The sequence below is a fragment of the Pyrus communis genome, chromosome 3, assembly GCF_963583255.1.
Source record: "Pyrus communis chromosome 3, drPyrComm1.1, whole genome shotgun sequence".
Lineage (NCBI taxonomy): Eukaryota > Viridiplantae > Streptophyta > Magnoliopsida > Rosales > Rosaceae > Pyrus > Pyrus communis.
In genome coordinates, this window is record NC_084805.1 from 17,158,088 (window position 1) to 17,174,775 (window position 16,688).

The following is a 16,688-nucleotide window of genomic DNA, read 5'->3' on the forward strand; positions in this document are numbered from 1 at the left end:
TAACGTTCAGTGGGCTATTCAATTTGGGCCTAAATGTTGAGTCGTATTGTTCATTAATAAAAGAGTATTGAGCTTGTTTGTATAATTAGGTATGCTTAAGCCCATCATTTTAAGTCAGCTTAAAACCCTAGCATATATATACATATATACCTTTAGGATCCTAGTCTTGCCGCATGACCTTGTTTTGCTTTTAAGCATTCAACTTCCTGTTAATGTTTCTGGTTTTTCATCCATATCCCTTCACCTAGTTATCTCATTATATCTTAACTGATAAGTGATTAGGCCTTATTAGGCTTGTGGGTTTATGATAGGGATAAGAGAGTCTAGCTGCTGCACATATACATAGAAGTCCTAGTTACCTGGTTGAAGTGGCTGCCACATAACACAGACTAGATTAACAGAGCATTAGCACCGAGTGCATCATAATATGTTTTTATGTTTTGGCTGCCGCACGCATTAGATGAGTTTAGGGTTTTTCCTACTGCTGCTGCATATGCATTTAGGTTGTTTCCGTATGATATAAACACTAGCAGCAATGCATTAAACAGATAGAAAATCCATGTGCCGCATGCCCTAGGGTTAAGTCAGTTTTTATTTTTCATCTTGATGAATCAGAGTATGTTTTTAGTTTGCTTTCACAGAGCATAAATTAACTAGAGTGCAGAAAGATGGCCTTGCTCCACCAAAGAGTCAATGCAATCATCAAACATCTCCTGGATAGTCTTGAATTTGAATCCTAGACTCTGCAACTTTGATGTGTCCAACTCATAATATGGTCCGCTTACTTGCTTCAACCTGAAAATTCCCATGTTAATTAAACTTCAAAACAACAGAGTATATATAAATTTCTGCTTGTTCAAGTTCATCTTCATATGTTTTTACTTTATTACCATGTGGTAGATCAAATGTAGCTAGCTTATCAATTTCTGATTGCTGAACTTATCAAAATCAAACACCGGTGACATACGAATCACACATTGACGACACAATTATTTCAGCAATTGGGATTTGGTCGATTTACCTTTTGGCAATAGGTAAGGAAGGATACCGCATGGATAATAAGGAAGCCAAGTCATCGTTGTCCAAAACTGTTGAGCTACAAAGATATCGACCATGAGCACTTTCATGCTCATAAACCAAGATGTGACAGAGTGCAACATCATCAATGTGAACATATCCCATTCTTCCATACCATACGGTATCCCCTGCTTAATTGCTCAGGAAAAAAATAACCGTTTAAATTAAACCAAGATCAACAAGTGAAAATCATGCGTAATCTACAGTGTATCGGTTTGATCTACATAAACCAGGCAGCAGCAGTAGTACCTTTAAGCAGGCTGAGTACCCGTGATGCAGTCAAACATAGATCAGGTGACAAACTAGGTCCAATCACCCACGCAGGTAGAACAGTTACTAAATCGATCCCATTTTCTTCGCAAAAATCCCCCGCTGCCTTCTCGGCTAGAACTTTAGATAAAGGGTACCAGAGCTTTTGTAACAGGTACATACACGGCCAGATCAATGAAGCGAATCATGAAAGCATACATAATTTGTCAGTTAATCAGTTAGTTGGTTACACATACACACACACACACACACACACACACACACACATACAATATATAATGTACATGGCATAAGCAAGCAGAATTCAAAATTATTCTTAATTGTACCAGAAAAAAAAATATTAACTACTGAAGATTTTATGTGAATTAGGTGATGAAAGCAACCTGAAGTCTCTGGCAGTGTTCCACAGAGCTCCAAGATGATTCATCCAGTTTTAAACTGGATGCTAAATCTTCATCGGGTCTATTCCTTAGAGCTGTAGAAGATGAAGTGAGAACCACTCGCCTCAGAGATGGATTTTTCTTACACGAACGCAACACGTTCAAGGTGCCCTCAATCGCTGGCTCCAAGACTTCTGTCTATATATGCATGACACAGAATAACAACATTCCTCAATTTGTGTGAAGGCTTAATAATTTGGGAGCTAGAAATTTGACACGTTATGCTAATTAGACTATCAATCTGAACTATCGAGAGGGTGAACTTTTGTTCAATGTACAATCCAGACTATCAATTGAACTATCGAGAGGGTGAACAAGAGGGTGAACTTTTGTTCAATGTACAACCCAGACTATCAATCTGAACTATCGAGAGGGTGAACTTTTGTTCAATGTACAATCCAGATTGAAGATTTTGCAATCTCAAAGGCCCAGTGTTCAGGAATCAGGGTAAAAAAAAAAAGTTCCCTTAATTTTAAGGCATATATAGTCTCAGATAAGATGCAACATGCCTTTGGATCAGATGAAGGTTTCTTCAATACAGGGGAAGCAGAATGGAAGACACCATGGCATCCCAAGATTGCATCATCAAAGCTGCATTCTTTCATTAAATCAGCCTCCACCAATCTGAGTCTTTCTGTAGCTCCTTCCAGCTTCCATAAATGCGCCAACTTTTTCTGGTTTCCTTTGAATGCATTGCACAAACCAGAATATCATAATCTTATAAACATTCTGTGTGCGGACGTCTGTTATTTGTTGAAGGAAGAATTTTGGATCGATGACACAATAATAAGGTTTTCTATTAACAGGCATATTATCTACCATTGTCATCGACACATATATCATCGATATAAAATCTGTCATTTAATAAAGAAATGCATTGCAGGCTTTGATCATAGAGATTGACGAGGAGATTACCTAGATCTCTGACGGTTCCAATTACATGATAGCCCGACAAGAGAAGCCACTTTATAAGGCAAGATGCCAGATAGCCGGAAGCCCCCGTAACACAAACTTTGCCTTTGGATTCAAGTTTTTCATCCATCCCCTTCAAATTAGCAGCACTCTTCTACTGCAAGCCAAAATTGTTGAGTGCATAAAGTTATACTTTTACGCCCTCTTTTACATAGGTTTTTGACTTAAAATCTCTATGCATCACAAAGTATTTTGTTGTTTGTATTGTATTTTAAGATGAAAGTAAGGGCTTGAAGAAATCATCTTATTTTGAATATCTTAAGAGCCTAGAATGGACATTTTGAAGCCCAACTCGCCCAAGACCAGACCATAGCGGCCCAAGATCTGCCAGAAAAGGCCCTTACAGAACAGCCAACTTGCAAGCTTTGCCCCGAAGTGCTCAGAATGAATTAGAAAATGGGCCATATATGTTGGAAAGCCTTGGAAGTCTTCTTTCTGATAGTCTTTACAGCTTGTGATTCGGAGGTTTTGACAAGAAATTATGACAGAATAAAGAGGAGCTGTTCAGTTATAAATTTTAATAACAGCTAGTTTTCAGTTACTCCTATGCTAAAAGCTGATTGTAATGAGCTATAAATGAGAGTCAATTTAAGGATGTAAATGTGTCAGATGTTAGATAACTCCTAAGCCTTTTAATAGGAGACAAATACACAACATGAGGGAAAAAGAGGAGAAAAAAACAAAAAAACATAGAATCAGAAGAGAGCAAGAGTCTTCGGCCTTGAGCAGTTTCTAGGTTCTAGCTTTCCTAATTTTTTATGTATTCAGCCTTCAATTGTTTCAAGCACATATTTTCAAGCTTAACTACCTTGTTTATGTTTGCTTTATGTTGAGTGAGAATGATAAGGATGACTGCCATATCTTCTTTCATTCATTAGCAACATGTGGTTAGGTTCAGAACTAATCATGTAAACTGATTCCATGAAAATCTAGGATAAATGCCATGTTCTAGGGTTCATGTGATGTTCATAATCCTCTTCGTTCTTAATGAGTTTCTGGGTGCTAAATCTGAGTATATGCCTAGTTAGGTTGCACCTACAAATATAAGTTTGATGTATATGCCATGCATCTCACATGCAAAGAAAATGAGGATTCATACAATCTAGTTATATGTCAAGCTAGATATGTGAACATCTTAGTTGTGCATTTGAAATAAATAAGTTAAAATATCATCTCATTGATTTATGAATGTTTAGGGGAAGACATATTTATGTACTAAAAACATTTTTAACCTATTTCAAGTCTTAGGTTTATTTTTAGGTAGTTCTAATTTTTCCCTTTTCTTTCTATCTTTATTTCTTTTCCAAAATTACTTAAACCCCCCAGTTTTAAATCATAGGAGTCATTAACTAATGCTAATATGTAAGAGTCAAAGGTTTTACTTATTTGTTTATCAGTCCCTGTGGTTCGACACCCTTACTTGTGCCACTATACTATCCTTATATTTGCAATCAAAAGGAACTTCAACAAAAATATTTATTAATAGCAAATGCATATGGAAACAGGTTAGAAGAGATCGAATAGTTTATTGGGGCCGTAAAACACCAACATGGGGTATTATTCATGAAGGTGAATTACTTTATCCAACTTGACTACGCCCAAATCTGTTGCTTTGTAGTCTAATTGGTGAAAGAGAGGGGGGAGGGGGGGTGGTGGTGGTGAGCACATTACTTTATCCAACTTGACTACGCCCAAATCTGTTGCTTTGTAGTCTAATTGGTGTATTCAAATGTGTGCATTATAATTTATAGACTTTCAAACCAAACTGTCCAAACAAAATCCAAGCACTGAAACCACACGGCTGCAACCCATCAAACCTCTTCCTTTCACCCAACTGCCCTAATCCAACAAGTAAAAAAGAAAGTGATTTCGGCAGACATTTTCCCTCCCCATCCGCACCAATGTATGTTCAAACCTTTGGAGCGAATAAATTAAAGGAGAACTAAGGATGAAATAAACAAAATTGTGCGGATACTCAATTTCTTCTCTTTTTTACATTCACTCACTAGCCAAATGCAAAGATTAGTCAATTACTTGTTTATGCTAACCTTATCTTTTTGCATTGGTTATGAAGGGGTTAAAGGGACATATTCATGATGATATTTTTTGGTGTATACTTTTTGCAGATGATGTTGATAGATGAAATGCGGGAGGGAGTAAATGCGAAGCTAAACTTTTGGCGGGAAGTGTTGGAACTAAAGGTCTTGGCCAAAGTAGGTCAAAGACAAAGAATATGGAGTACAAGTTTAGTGGAAATGGAGGTCCAAATGAAATAGGGGTGATGATTGGAGATCAGGAATCAAAGAGTGGACGCTTTCGTTATTTTGTATCTATCTTGCAAAAGAACGAAAAATTGAATGAAAATCTCGACCATGAAGTGGAAGACTGCATAGGATGTGTTGTGTGACCGTCGTATGCCACTAAAGTTAAACAGAAAATTTAATAGGACGACAATAAGACCATCAATGTTTTATTGCAAAAAATGTCAGGCGGTCAAACATCAACACATGCAAAAAATGAGTGTAGCAAGATGATAATGCTTTGTTAGATATGTGGACACACGAAAAATAATTTGATTAAAAATGAGGATATCCAAGGTAAAATAGGAGCAGCTGCAATCAAAGATAAGATGCGACAAAATCGATTAAGGTGGTTTGGACATGTGAATCGAAGATCCACAGATACTTCAGTTAGAATATGTGAGACAGTTAGAATATGTGAGACAGGGACTCACGACAAAAAGAGTAAAGGAAGATCTAAAAAAACTTGGAAATAAAATTTTAAGAAAAGACATGAAACACTTGAAGTTAACTGAAGATCTGACGCAAAACTTGGCATTCTAAGATTCATATGCTATTCTTATTTAGTAATCTATTAATAATCAAAACCCATCTCCTATTTCTCTTACAAAACTGGAGAACCAAAGAGCGGAAGAAAATATGTTTAATGGGTCAGATTGTTTATGTTTGCTAGTTTTTCTCCTATTTCTCATGAAAATTGGAGAACCAAAGAGCGGAAGAAAATATGTTAAATGGATCAGATTTTGTTTATGTTTGTAAGTTTTCAGATTGGATTAAGTTGGATTTCTTCCGAGAGTGAAAAAGTAGGGATGAAATAAGATACCGAAGGTAAGAGACGAGAGAGAGGAAAACCAGACCTGGTTTGACTGTTTGAGGGCTCCAGCCGGCAGGAAAATGGTGAGATCCAGTTGCGGAGAACCCAAGTCAAACATGTCAAGTTCAGAAGAGCAGCATATATTCTCATCTGGCAAAACCTGACGCCATTCAGTCCGTTGGATTAGAATAATGCTTGGCATGGCCAGAATAAAATAAATATCTGAAAAGGGATGCTATAAAAGAGGCTCTCATTTTTTCGTCTTCTTGTCGTCCAAAAATTATTTTTTTTAAAAATTGACTCCATTCAAAGCCATCTTAGTTACACTCTATCCAACAAACCGACAGTTATGATAATAAGTAATATTCATTTATCAAGACCACACCCACTCAACGGCAGGCAATCCCCTTCCCATCGTCAGCTAATTCCATCTCTAATTTTATATGAGGATGAGTGAGATCCTCGGTCGACGTCGTAGTTGCTCCATGCAATTACAACGCAATTAGAGGATTAATTGAAGTGGGGTATTGAAATGGCGTCAATTAATTGACCTGAGTAAAGTTTGACGTAGATTGCCGAAACTATATATCAATGGGTATGAGAGAAAGAGAAAGAGAAAAAGAGTAAGGTTTCTTAAGGTAATTGAAATTGGTTTATGGTGTTTGATGAAGAGTTGGAATGGACACGAAGGAACTAACATTAGAGACGAGGAAAACGATGATTTCAACTTGGTTGGTGTCATTGCGATGGCTTCAACTTGCTGGGCTCATGTTTTCGTTCATTCTAATTTTAGTTTTTTAATTGAAATTAAAGTTTACATTATTCTAATTTTCTGAATGAACCTAAAAAGTAAGAAAAATTAACACAAAAACAAAAACAAAAGAATAAAAGGTTAAAGATGGTCCTTATTAGTCATTCTGCAAAAGGTTAGAGATGTCATTAAAACTATCGTTAAAAAGTGGATGGAAAAATAGTATTGATGGGTACGAGAGAATTTTATAGATCACATGACACATTAACAATTTGCCCAAAACATCAAAATTCTACTATGCAACTGTTTTATTAGTTTGTTAGCAATTCAGTTTGATATCCATCTAGAAAGCTTGGAAGATAATTGTACATGCTACTTCTCACTTTCTCATTTGTCAAGTGCTCCTGCATATCAATATGTGCATAAAAGCTTTTCTTGTCAATTCGTGAAATCATAAAGGAGGGCAGAGAACCTTCGCTGTTTGGGGATTTAACTTGTACCGCCATTATAGCTTGGACGGTGTTCTCGGCCTCTCCATATGCTTTTTGCACGTTTCTCACCAATGAGTAATCTCATAAATACATTGAGAAACGTATTGGTGAGAAACGTGCAAAAACACTATGACACTCATATTAATGAGTACTTATTATGATTGTAGGAGAACTTTAGAATAATTTCATTTCTACTTTCCTGTAGGTACGTTAGTTGCCATTTATATGCATAGGCTTTGAAGTACTGGGCTCCAAGTTTCACTTCCCTGCATTTTTCTCCTTAACTCATTGGATATTCCACAAGGGCATGTTAGTGGGATAATGCAACATCTCTTTAGCATCATTATAGGGATGATGATCCTCTCAGATCCTTACATTTTAGTCATTCATCGTACATCGTGTGGTTAGTTTTTTTTTAAGTACTATTTGTGTTTAATTTTAAATAAAAAAAATCAAATGATTTCTGATTGCACAATGTACGATAAATGATTAGGATATGAAAATCTTTAAGATCCCCACAATTTAGATCCGGATGAAATCCAAATCCTAATTTTTGAGAGTAGTGAATTGACTTCTTGAGGGGGAAAACTATGCTCCCACATGCCTAAGTAGAATCAAGTCAAACTAACCCAAGTAAATCCCTATAATTAATCTAAATCAAATCAAAGTATATATGTTATTTATACTACGGTTTAGTGGTATTCCTCTTCACTTGTAAATGAGAGGTCTTAGGTTCGATTATCGAGAAGGTGAATTCAAACCACATTATTACTAACCTATTGTGAGGCTTAGCCTACCCCCCTACCCCCCTTAGTGGAAATAATATCGTTTGTTCAAAAAAAAAAACTACTCTTTTGTTAACTTATTTTTGACATTTTAATCATGGGAAAAACCTGAGTTGTAACGTTTAATTTAAAATATAAAATAGTTGTTGCTATTGCTAACATGCTAATGTATACAAAGTTAATTGGCCAAAAATTAAAAACTAATAAGGTTTCAATCAATGTACATTAGTGATTAGGAGTCCCATCAAAATGCTTCTAGATTGCTTTTCTATCAAATACATCAAACTTCATAGATTGACTCTTGATATTCCAAACACATTCACTTATCTAGTAGAATTCATATATTTATTTAGAGTTCATGCATTCTTTGAGCAATGAATATGATTTCTGTATTTTTCTATAATTTTTTTGGCCAAAATTTGAGATATCCAACACCCCAAAAAAAAAGACTAATCCCCAGAGAGACCCAAAAAAGCTTAAAAGTATTTCAACCCACCTATGGGCATAGTCAAATGTTTATAAATAGATGAAGCACTTATAATTTATAATTTAAGCGATTGATATCACATACTCACGAACGGAGACTTTTGAATTTGAATTCCTTTTTTTCCGCATATTACTTGTCCAACCATAAAAAATAGTTAAATAAAAAAAAAGAGAGAGGAAACATTTTTTGTCAAACATTTTACATATTATATTGTGAATCCAAAGTCCAAACCATTGATTAAGTAGTAGTACAGGCTAAAGTAGAGTTATTAACTACTTTATTCAGCCAGTGCCAGTATGGCAAGAAAATCACAGAGCATAAATTAACTAGAGTGCAGGAAGATGGCCTTGTTCCACCAAAGAAGCAATGCAATCATCAAACATCTCTTGGATACTCTTAAACTTGAACCCTAGACTCTCAATCTTTGAGGTGTTCATCTCATAGTGTGGCCTCCCTAGTTGCTCAAACCTGAAAATTCCCACTTCAATATTCGATTAATCATCTGATATAATTGATACGCTTAGTGCGACACGCGTTTTTTCTTTTTAGAGATTAGGATTCAGAATGCTTAATTAATTGAAGCTGGTAAAAAATAAAACCTTGCGGGGATTGGTAAGGATGGATATCTTGCAGATAATAAGGAAGCCAACTCGTTGTTGTCCAAAACCGTTGAGCTGCAAAGATATCGACCATGAGCACTTTCATGCTCATAGACTAAGATGTGACAGAGTGCAACATCATTAATGTGAACATATCCCATCCTTCCATGCCATTTGAATTTCTCTGTTTCACCTGCTTGAATGTTCAAACAAATAACCATTTAACGCGCTTATGATCAAGATTAAACGAAGCGCTTATGATGCAGGGACATAAATCAGCAGTAGTAGTACCTTTAAGTAGGCCAAGAACATCTGATGCGGTAGAACACAAATCAGGGGGCAAACTAGGCCCGATCACGAAGGAGGGTAGGATGGTTACCAAATCAATCCCATTTTCTTTGCAGAAATCCCATGCTGCTTTCTCAGCTAAAATTTTCGACAAAGGGTACCATATCTTTTGTAATTGGTAGATGCATAATTTGTCAGTTCACCGTTCGGATGTATCATATGTAATGTACATGGAAAAATAAATTATCGAGCTTAAGAAATGTAATAGCATAGATCAATACAAGTCTGCATTGATTTGTTTTGCAGCTAGCTATTTGTGTATTTAAGAATGGAAGCCTGCAAAGTTATGTCGAATTCGCTGAAAACGTCATCGAATATTGGACTGCATACTGGCAGTGGTAAGGAAAAATACTTAACAAGAACAGACAGAGAGAGTTTTGTTAATTAGTGCTACCTGAAGCGTCTCGCAGAGTTCGACAGAGCTCCAAGATGACTCATCAAGCGGTACGTTGGAGGTGAAATCCCCTTCTGGTCTCACCCTTACAGCTGAAGAAGATGAGGTAAGGACCACGCGCCTTAGAGACGGATTCTTCTTACACGAACGTAACACGTTCAAGGTACCCTCAACAGCCGGTTCCAGGATTTCGGTCTGTGCATGGATGACAAAAGATAAGCACAATACTCAAATTATGTACAAGACCATTAATTTTAAGCGAAATGTTCTCTTGTCCCGCATGCTATGTGATAAACTATCAATCTCGGCTATTAGTACGGTGAAATTCTGTTTAAATGTATAATCTGTATTGATAGCGTAACAACATAACATAAGTCATATATTTAACGAGAAAAAGTTAGATGAGCAACATGCCTTGGGATCAGATGAAGGTTTCAAAACAGGGGAAGCAGAGTGGAAAACACCATGGCACCCTAAGATTGCATCATCAAAGCTGCCTTCTTCCATCAAATCTGCCTTCAGCAATCTGAGCCTTTCCTTAGCTCCTTCTAGCCTCCACAAATGCGCCAATTTCTTCTCGTTTCCTTTGAACTCATGCAGAAAACCACATAAGTTTTATGTTGAAAAAACGAATCCAATGCTACATGAAGCAGATTGACTTGGGGGTTACGGTACCTACCTGGATCTCTTACCGTCCCCGTTACATGATAGCCGGATAAGAGAAGCCGCTTAATGAGCCAGGATGCCAGAAAACCAGAAGCCCCGGTGACACAAACTTTACTTTTGGATTCGAGTTTTTGATTCATCTCATTCAAATTAGCAGTGCTTTAGTCCGACTGCATATTCCAAGCCACCAGGTTTTATAAGGAATGTATAGATATAAACAATATAAAAGCGCATGCTGCGTGCATTGAGGTTTCTCATTAAGAACTGTTTAGGTAAGCCATCCTATGCTTGTGGTTTATTACTATAAAGATAATCTTGATCTTTATGAAGTTTATTAAGTCAAAGACATGAGGGAAATGATTTTTAGCTTGAGCTAAGGTTAGAAGTAGGCAAGTCATGCAAAAGTGATGAAGTCCGATGCCATTTTAGCAGCACAAGCTCCATATCAAATATTTTGACTCGATTTCTTGATCCCTCTTATAAACGATACATAGTATAAGCTTTGTTGGACGATAATGTAAGTCCAAATTTTTATAAACGATAGTTGTTGACATTATTACATGTAGATACGACATTAAATTTCTTTTAAAAAAAACACTGTTAAAAAAAAATAATACAATTACCACTAGATTTAGGGCCAGTTTGGGATTGTTGTGCTTTTTTGATAAATTGCTTATGCTATGCTTTAAGAATAATCAGCTGCAAAATAAAGCAGTTGAGTGTTTTATAAACTGTATTTTTAAAAGTGTTGTGAGTTTGAAAAACAGTGTAAAAGAAGTGTCTAGATGGATAAATAATGTCATAGTTTAAAATTAATGAGCGTATAGCAGGAATTAAAAATATTCTGAAGGCTTAACTCTGTTTTTTATTAAATCAACTTTTAAAAGCAACATATAGGCTACTTTTAAAAACTACTCTCTGGAGGCCATTGCTTTTAAAATAAGCAGTATATTTTGTTTTTACCAAACACTTTTTTATTGTTTAACTTTAAAGTGAAGCAGTTTTTGGTTAAAAAAAGTAATACTAAACTGGACCTTACTCTATTTTTGTTTTCATTTTCTAATCAATTAAAGGGAAAAATTCGAACTTAAGATCTTTTCAAATACTGGGAAGACACAACTATTAAACTTATTATAAGAAATGTGAATTGATGTCCCTGCTTTACTAGAACATGAGTATCAGAGCATTACATAAAACCTTTCCAATTTCTCACTTCCATGTGTTTACTATGACAAATGGAATTAAAAAAAAAAAAGTACGAATTTTACTTCAAAACCTGTAATTGAATACTTAAAAATCAAGATGAGATTAATTAAAAGTAACAATTGAGTAAATTTATATTCATTTTTGACTTTCTCGATTGGTGACCGTGGCTTCCCACATATCATGGACACGAAAAAAAAATATAATCACTACTTTCAACTAAATTAAGTCTAAGCAAGTGGTCTTTTACTACAGTGATGGAAATAAGTTGAGTCTTTACATGAGGACGTAGGTTCAAACTTCATTGGTAGCTAATCTAACGCCTAATCTAATAAAATTCTATTTTTTGACACACAAAAAAAAAAAAAAAAAAAAAAAAGGAAAAAACTAAATTAAGCCTAATGTAAGTACGACTTTCTATTCAGATTTAGTTTGTATTAACCTAAACATTTATTTGTAAATCATCGTAAAATACGCAAGCGAAAGATTGTCTTGATGAATACAACATTCTATTTCGACATACTGCTAATTTAAGTACCACTACCTATTCAGATTTAATTTGTATTAACCTAAACATTTCTTTGTAAATCATCCTCAAATACGCAAGCGGAAGATTGTCTTGATGCATACAACATTCTATTTCGACATACTGCATCTCGAATTCATACATTTCCTCTCCACTTATTGTTTACACTAAAATAGTTTTTTATAATTAATCCACGTGGAGTCATATGATTGAATTAACGGGGCCATATCAGTACACTAATAAAAAATAATGACGAAATTTTAACAGAATGAATAAATTGATGTGCGGTAGTGGAAGTCAGGGACCATATTTATCAATTTTTGAAACTTAGAGATCAAAATGAGGAGTTTGATAAATGTCAATAATCATTTGCAATAAAAACCCTTTTTTTGTGTAATTCACGTGTCACAATTTTATTGAATTTGTGGATCTCACATATAAACTAACAGGATAATTAATAAAATCTAAAAGGAATGACCAAATTGATGTTCGATAGTGAATGTCAAGAACGATATTAATTGATTTTGAAAATAAAATATTAAAATAATGAGTTTGGCCAAAATCAGGACTGAGAAAAACCCTAGTAAAGAAAGAGGGAACAAATAAAACAACAAACAAAAGCTACGTTCTTCTTGTTCTTTCTTCTCACTCACTCTCTCACTCCTTCCAATTCAAATTAAATCCAAGCCATTTTCTTTCTCCATTAAATAAATCAGATATAAATAGACCAAAATAAAGCAGTTTCCTTACATCGATTTGGTGCCCTACCCGCCGATTTAAACCCCCAATAAACCAATCTGAAAATTATAAAAATTCCAATTTTTGGCTGAAAAATCTGGTTTCCGCCGACGATGGACACCGGCGGCAACTCTCTAGCGTCGGGTCCCGACGGCGTGAAGAGGAAGGTGAGCTATTTCTACGACCCAGAAGTGGGAAATTACTATTATGGGCAGGGCCACCCGATGAAGCCCCACCGAATTCGGATGACCCACGCCCTCCTCGCCCACTACGGCCTCCTCCAGAACATGCAGGTCCTCAAACCCTACCCGGCCCGCGACCGCGACCTCTGCCGCTTCCACGCCGACGATTACGTGGCGTTCCTCCGGAACATCACCCCGGAAACCCAGCAGGACCAGCTGCGGCAGCTCAAGCGGTTCAATGTCGGCGAGGACTGCCCTGTCTTTGATGGGTTGTACTCGTTTTGCCAGACCTACGCCGGCGGGTCGGTCGGCGGCGCTGTGAAGCTCAACCATGGGATTTGCGACATTTCGATTAATTGGGCTGGCGGTTTGCACCACGCTAAAAAGTGTGAGGCTTCTGGGTTTTGCTATGTGAATGACATTGTTCTTGCAATTTTGGAGCTTCTTAAGCAGCACGAGGTTAGTTAATCTGATTGCGTAGTGTTAAAGTTTTGAGCTTTTTGATGTTTGGATTATTGGGTTTGTTTTGTTTTGTATGATCTCTGAATTCGGTTGTCGAAAATGTGAATTGCACGGTTAAAGTTTCAAACTCTTTGATGTTGGTTTAGTTTTGTATTGTGTAATCTCTGAAATGGGTTACTGAAATTGGTAATGTTTTGCCTGAACAGCGCGTTTTGTATGTGGATATTGATATTCACCATGGAGACGGTGTTGAGGAGGCGTTTTACACGACAGACAGGGTCATGACCGTTTCGTTTCATAAGTTTGGGGATTATTTCCCTGGCACAGGGGACATTCGCGATATTGGGTACGGAAAAGGGAAGTATTACTCCCTTAATGTCCCGTTGGATGATGGGATTGATGATGAGAGCTACCATTACTTGTTCAAGCCCATCATTGGGAAGGTGATGGAAATTTTTAAGCCTGGGGCTGTGGTTCTCCAGTGTGGTGCTGATTCCTTATCTGGAGACAGGCTTGGCTGCTTCAATCTTTCCATCAAAGGTCACGCTGAGTGTGTTAGATATATGAGATCCTTCAACGTTCCGCTCTTGCTTCTAGGTGGCGGTGGCTATACCATTCGCAATGTTGCTCGTTGCTGGTGCTACGAGGTACACTTCTCGTATTCTGTTTTACCTTTTAACGTTTCCAAATTATTTCACCCGTGATCTGATTGTGCTAACATATCGCATGGTTTTTATCACGAGTTATAATCTCTTGCCAGAGCATGTTAATGTTTTGTGATTGCATAATATGAGTATAGTGCCTGGCAAACGACTACCCTTTAACACATTGCTGTAAATGTGACATGTGTAGTTCCACATCATCTGTATTTGGTGCATCTAATTTTTGTTTAGTCTTGAGTCTTATGGAATTCTTTTGATTTTGATATGTTGTCTGTAATGCAGACAGGAGTAGCACTTGGAGCAGAAATTGAGGACAAAATGCCACAGCACGAGTATTATGAGTATTTTGGCCCAGATTATACTCTTCATGTTGCCCCGAGTAACATGGAAAATAAGAACTCTCATGTGTTACTAGAAGAAATACGGTCAAAGCTTCTTGAAAACCTCTCCACGCTTCAGCATGCACCCAGTGTCCAATTTCAGGACAGACCACCTGATACTGAGCTTCCGGAGGTATGTTTCTGCAACTAATCATTTTCTCAGAACTAATTCGTTTTTCCATCTTCTATTTTCATCAAAACATAATAATCATCTGATTGAAATTTTTTCTTATGCATTGATTTTTTAGACTTATCATAGCAAGTTACTGTTCATTGTTCGGATTTGACATTATACAGCTAAAGTGCATGAGGTTGTCTTCTGTCTATTGTCTAAATTAGTAACTTGTTGTTCTCAAGATTTCTTGTAGCATAATGAACCACCCGGTACCTGCATGTACTCCACATTTTTCCTGAGCAGAAGACCCCAAATTTCTGTCTTTTCCTTCCATCTATTTGCTATCAAGCTTACATTTTGACATTCCTATATTTTCCGCTTCCTTCCTGTAGTATGATAACTGTGGATTACTTGATGGAAGTCTCAGTAGACTTTTTTAACGAGTATAGTGATGATCCAAAAGTAAAAGTTGTGTATGTAAACAGCGGCAAAGCTCCATTCCGACTAATCTATGTATAAAGAATGTAGCTTGCCTGTTCAGATCAATCTAATCTCAGTTGTTATGTACTCAATATTTAACGTTGTTTTTATTGGCTTGTATTCAATGGTTTAATATTTATTCCTTTTAACTTCTTTCAGGAGAATGAAGAACAGGATGACCCAGATGAGAGGTGGGATCCAGATTCTGATATGGAGGTTGATGATGAACGGTACTTCAATTTATTCTCCTAATTTGCTCTCATTATCTAGCACTTTTGTCTTGGCAATATACTGATTTCTGTTTTATACAGTAAGCCTTTACCAAGCAGAGTAAAGAAAGAGATCGTTGAACCTGAGGTTAAAGATCCGGTATGTCACACATCATCTCTCGAACTCAAACTTTTTTCGGCTGTGGAGTCATTTAAACTATAATTCACTGTATTTGGCTACCAATTCATTTGTCTATTCTTAAGCACTGCTACATTTTTTGATAAAGGACAAATATATTGACGAAAGGCTAAAAGATGAAAGTTACAGGAAAAAACAAAATCTTCTATCCACAAGTTAAACAGTCCTGTGTAGTTTACTATTTCATTAGTTTAGATGACGCAATGAACCAAGTTAATATGCACCATTCTTGACGGCTCTAACGGTAAACTTACCAAAACCTGGATTTACCTAGAACTGATTTCAAGCCATCCAAATCGTAAATAAAGGGGACTCTTGTCTCTTCATAGTGTTTCTTTGCTTCTCACTGTTATCCTGTTTCTTATATAATGTTACGTGAAGCCTACATTGGTGATTAGTAATGTTCCCTTTCTTTCTTATAAGAATATAATGTTTCCAGCCCTGGTAGCTGCTGCTGTTTATGATTATATGTTTAAGATGTGCTCATTTCCTTTGCGGTGCCGCATTTTAAAATTTACATTAACATGTGGCCTATTTTCCTCTTGGATGATGAACCTATTTGTTATGTTATTTACCTCAACAATATCTGATTCTCGTTGTTGTGGCACGCTGGAGATCCAGAAAGGGACCTCGGAGAATGCTAGAAGCTCAGGCTATGATCCAGCAGTAGAAGAGATTACGACAGGAACAAAGGTGAAGTTAACACATAAGGCCATCAATAAAATCAGGATTCGCTTTGACATAAAAACGCTCTCCCACTAATAGTTCTCTGTCGACTTTGATATTTGCAGGCTTTGGATATGGGCTCTGGATCTGCAGATGAACCAGCTGTGAAGGTTGAACAAGAGCCTACGAATAAACCTGCAGACCAGATATAAACATTATCGCGAGCAAATTTATTTGGGGTGACTTTATCACCAAGTCATTCTAACTTAACCATCGCTCGACAAAGAAAAACTTTCTACTGTCCAACGATTTGTGAAGTTGGTAATTTATTTGGGCTGTAGCATTTCATGTATCTTAGCATTTCCTGTATCGTAGTATTTCGTGTATTTTGTAAGAATTCAACGCTTGTTTAAACTTATATGGATAAGTATCCAAATTTGGTAGATGCGTCGATTTGTAATTATACTGTCGT

General features: G+C 36.5%; 3 protein-coding genes across 6 annotated transcripts; 1 reads left to right on the forward strand and 2 right to left on the reverse strand.

Annotated features, from left to right (window-relative positions):
* Positions 1-447: 447 nt before the first annotated feature.
* Positions 448-6,056, reverse strand: LOC137729881 (tetraketide alpha-pyrone reductase 1-like). 4 transcript variants are annotated; one of them, XM_068468932.1, is made up of 7 exons: positions 5,917-6,056; positions 2,703-2,853; positions 2,297-2,469; positions 1,731-1,925; positions 1,327-1,489; positions 1,022-1,216; positions 448-795 (listed from the first exon to the last, which is right to left on the reverse strand). In XM_068468932.1, the coding sequence occupies exons 1-7, from the start codon at positions 5,989-5,991 to the stop codon at positions 791-793; spliced, it is 957 nt and encodes a 318-aa protein (XP_068325033.1). In that variant the 5' UTR covers positions 5,992-6,056; the 3' UTR covers positions 448-790. The 4 variants fall into 4 exon arrangements, with proteins under 4 accessions (XP_068325033.1, XP_068325030.1, XP_068325032.1 ...); XM_068468929.1 differs by having other exon boundaries at positions 459-795; positions 1,022-1,205; positions 5,917-6,006; XM_068468931.1 differs by lacking the exon at positions 5,917-6,056 and adding an exon at positions 3,104-3,114 and having other exon boundaries at positions 469-795; positions 1,022-1,205.
* Positions 6,057-8,713: 2,657 nt separating this feature from the next.
* On the reverse strand, positions 8,714-10,534 carry LOC137730250 (tetraketide alpha-pyrone reductase 1-like). The gene is made up of 6 exons (XM_068469310.1): positions 10,408-10,534; positions 10,143-10,312; positions 9,729-9,923; positions 9,278-9,440; positions 8,987-9,179; positions 8,714-8,855 (listed from the first exon to the last, which is right to left on the reverse strand). The coding sequence occupies exons 1-6, from the start codon at positions 10,532-10,534 to the stop codon at positions 8,714-8,716; spliced, it is 990 nt and encodes a 329-aa protein (XP_068325411.1).
* Positions 10,535-12,736: 2,202 nt separating this feature from the next.
* On the forward strand, positions 12,737-16,659 carry LOC137727432 (histone deacetylase 19). The gene is made up of 7 exons (XM_068466295.1): positions 12,737-13,502; positions 13,712-14,152; positions 14,450-14,680; positions 15,302-15,372; positions 15,454-15,511; positions 16,172-16,243; positions 16,342-16,659. The coding sequence occupies exons 1-7, from the start codon at positions 12,975-12,977 to the stop codon at positions 16,426-16,428; spliced, it is 1,488 nt and encodes a 495-aa protein (XP_068322396.1). The 5' UTR covers positions 12,737-12,974; the 3' UTR covers positions 16,429-16,659.
* Positions 16,660-16,688: the final 29 nt, after the last annotated feature.

Excerpts from the sequence above, each read along its gene's own strand:
- LOC137729881 (XM_068468929.1), bottom strand. The coding sequence starts at position 5,991 with ATGTTTGACTTGGGTTCTCCGCAACTGGATCTCACCATTTTCCTGCCG. Across the intron at positions 2,854-5,916 it reads CCCTCAAACAGTCAAACCAG|AAGAGTGCTGCTAATTTGAA; the intron begins GTCTGGTTTTCC and ends GGCTTGCAGTAG. Across the intron at positions 1,206-1,326 it reads GGTACTCAGCCTGCTTAAAG|GGGATACCGTATGGTATGGA; the intron begins GTACTACTGCTG and ends GCAATTAAGCAG.
- LOC137727432 (XM_068466295.1), top strand. The coding sequence starts at position 12,975 with ATGGACACCGGCGGCAACTCTCTAGCGTCGGGTCCCGACGGCGTGAAG. Across the intron at positions 15,512-16,171 it reads AACCTGAGGTTAAAGATCCG|AAAGGGACCTCGGAGAATGC; the intron begins GTATGTCACACA and ends CTGGAGATCCAG. Across the intron at positions 16,244-16,341 it reads AGATTACGACAGGAACAAAG|GCTTTGGATATGGGCTCTGG; the intron begins GTGAAGTTAACA and ends TGATATTTGCAG.
- LOC137730250 (XM_068469310.1), bottom strand. The coding sequence starts at position 10,534 with ATGAATCAAAAACTCGAATCCAAAAGTAAAGTTTGTGTCACCGGGGCT. Across the intron at positions 9,924-10,142 it reads AACCTTCATCTGATCCCAAG|ACCGAAATCCTGGAACCGGC; the intron begins GCATGTTGCTCA and ends ATCCATGCACAG. Across the intron at positions 9,180-9,277 it reads TGTTCTTGGCCTACTTAAAG|GTGAAACAGAGAAATTCAAA; the intron begins GTACTACTACTG and ends ACATTCAAGCAG.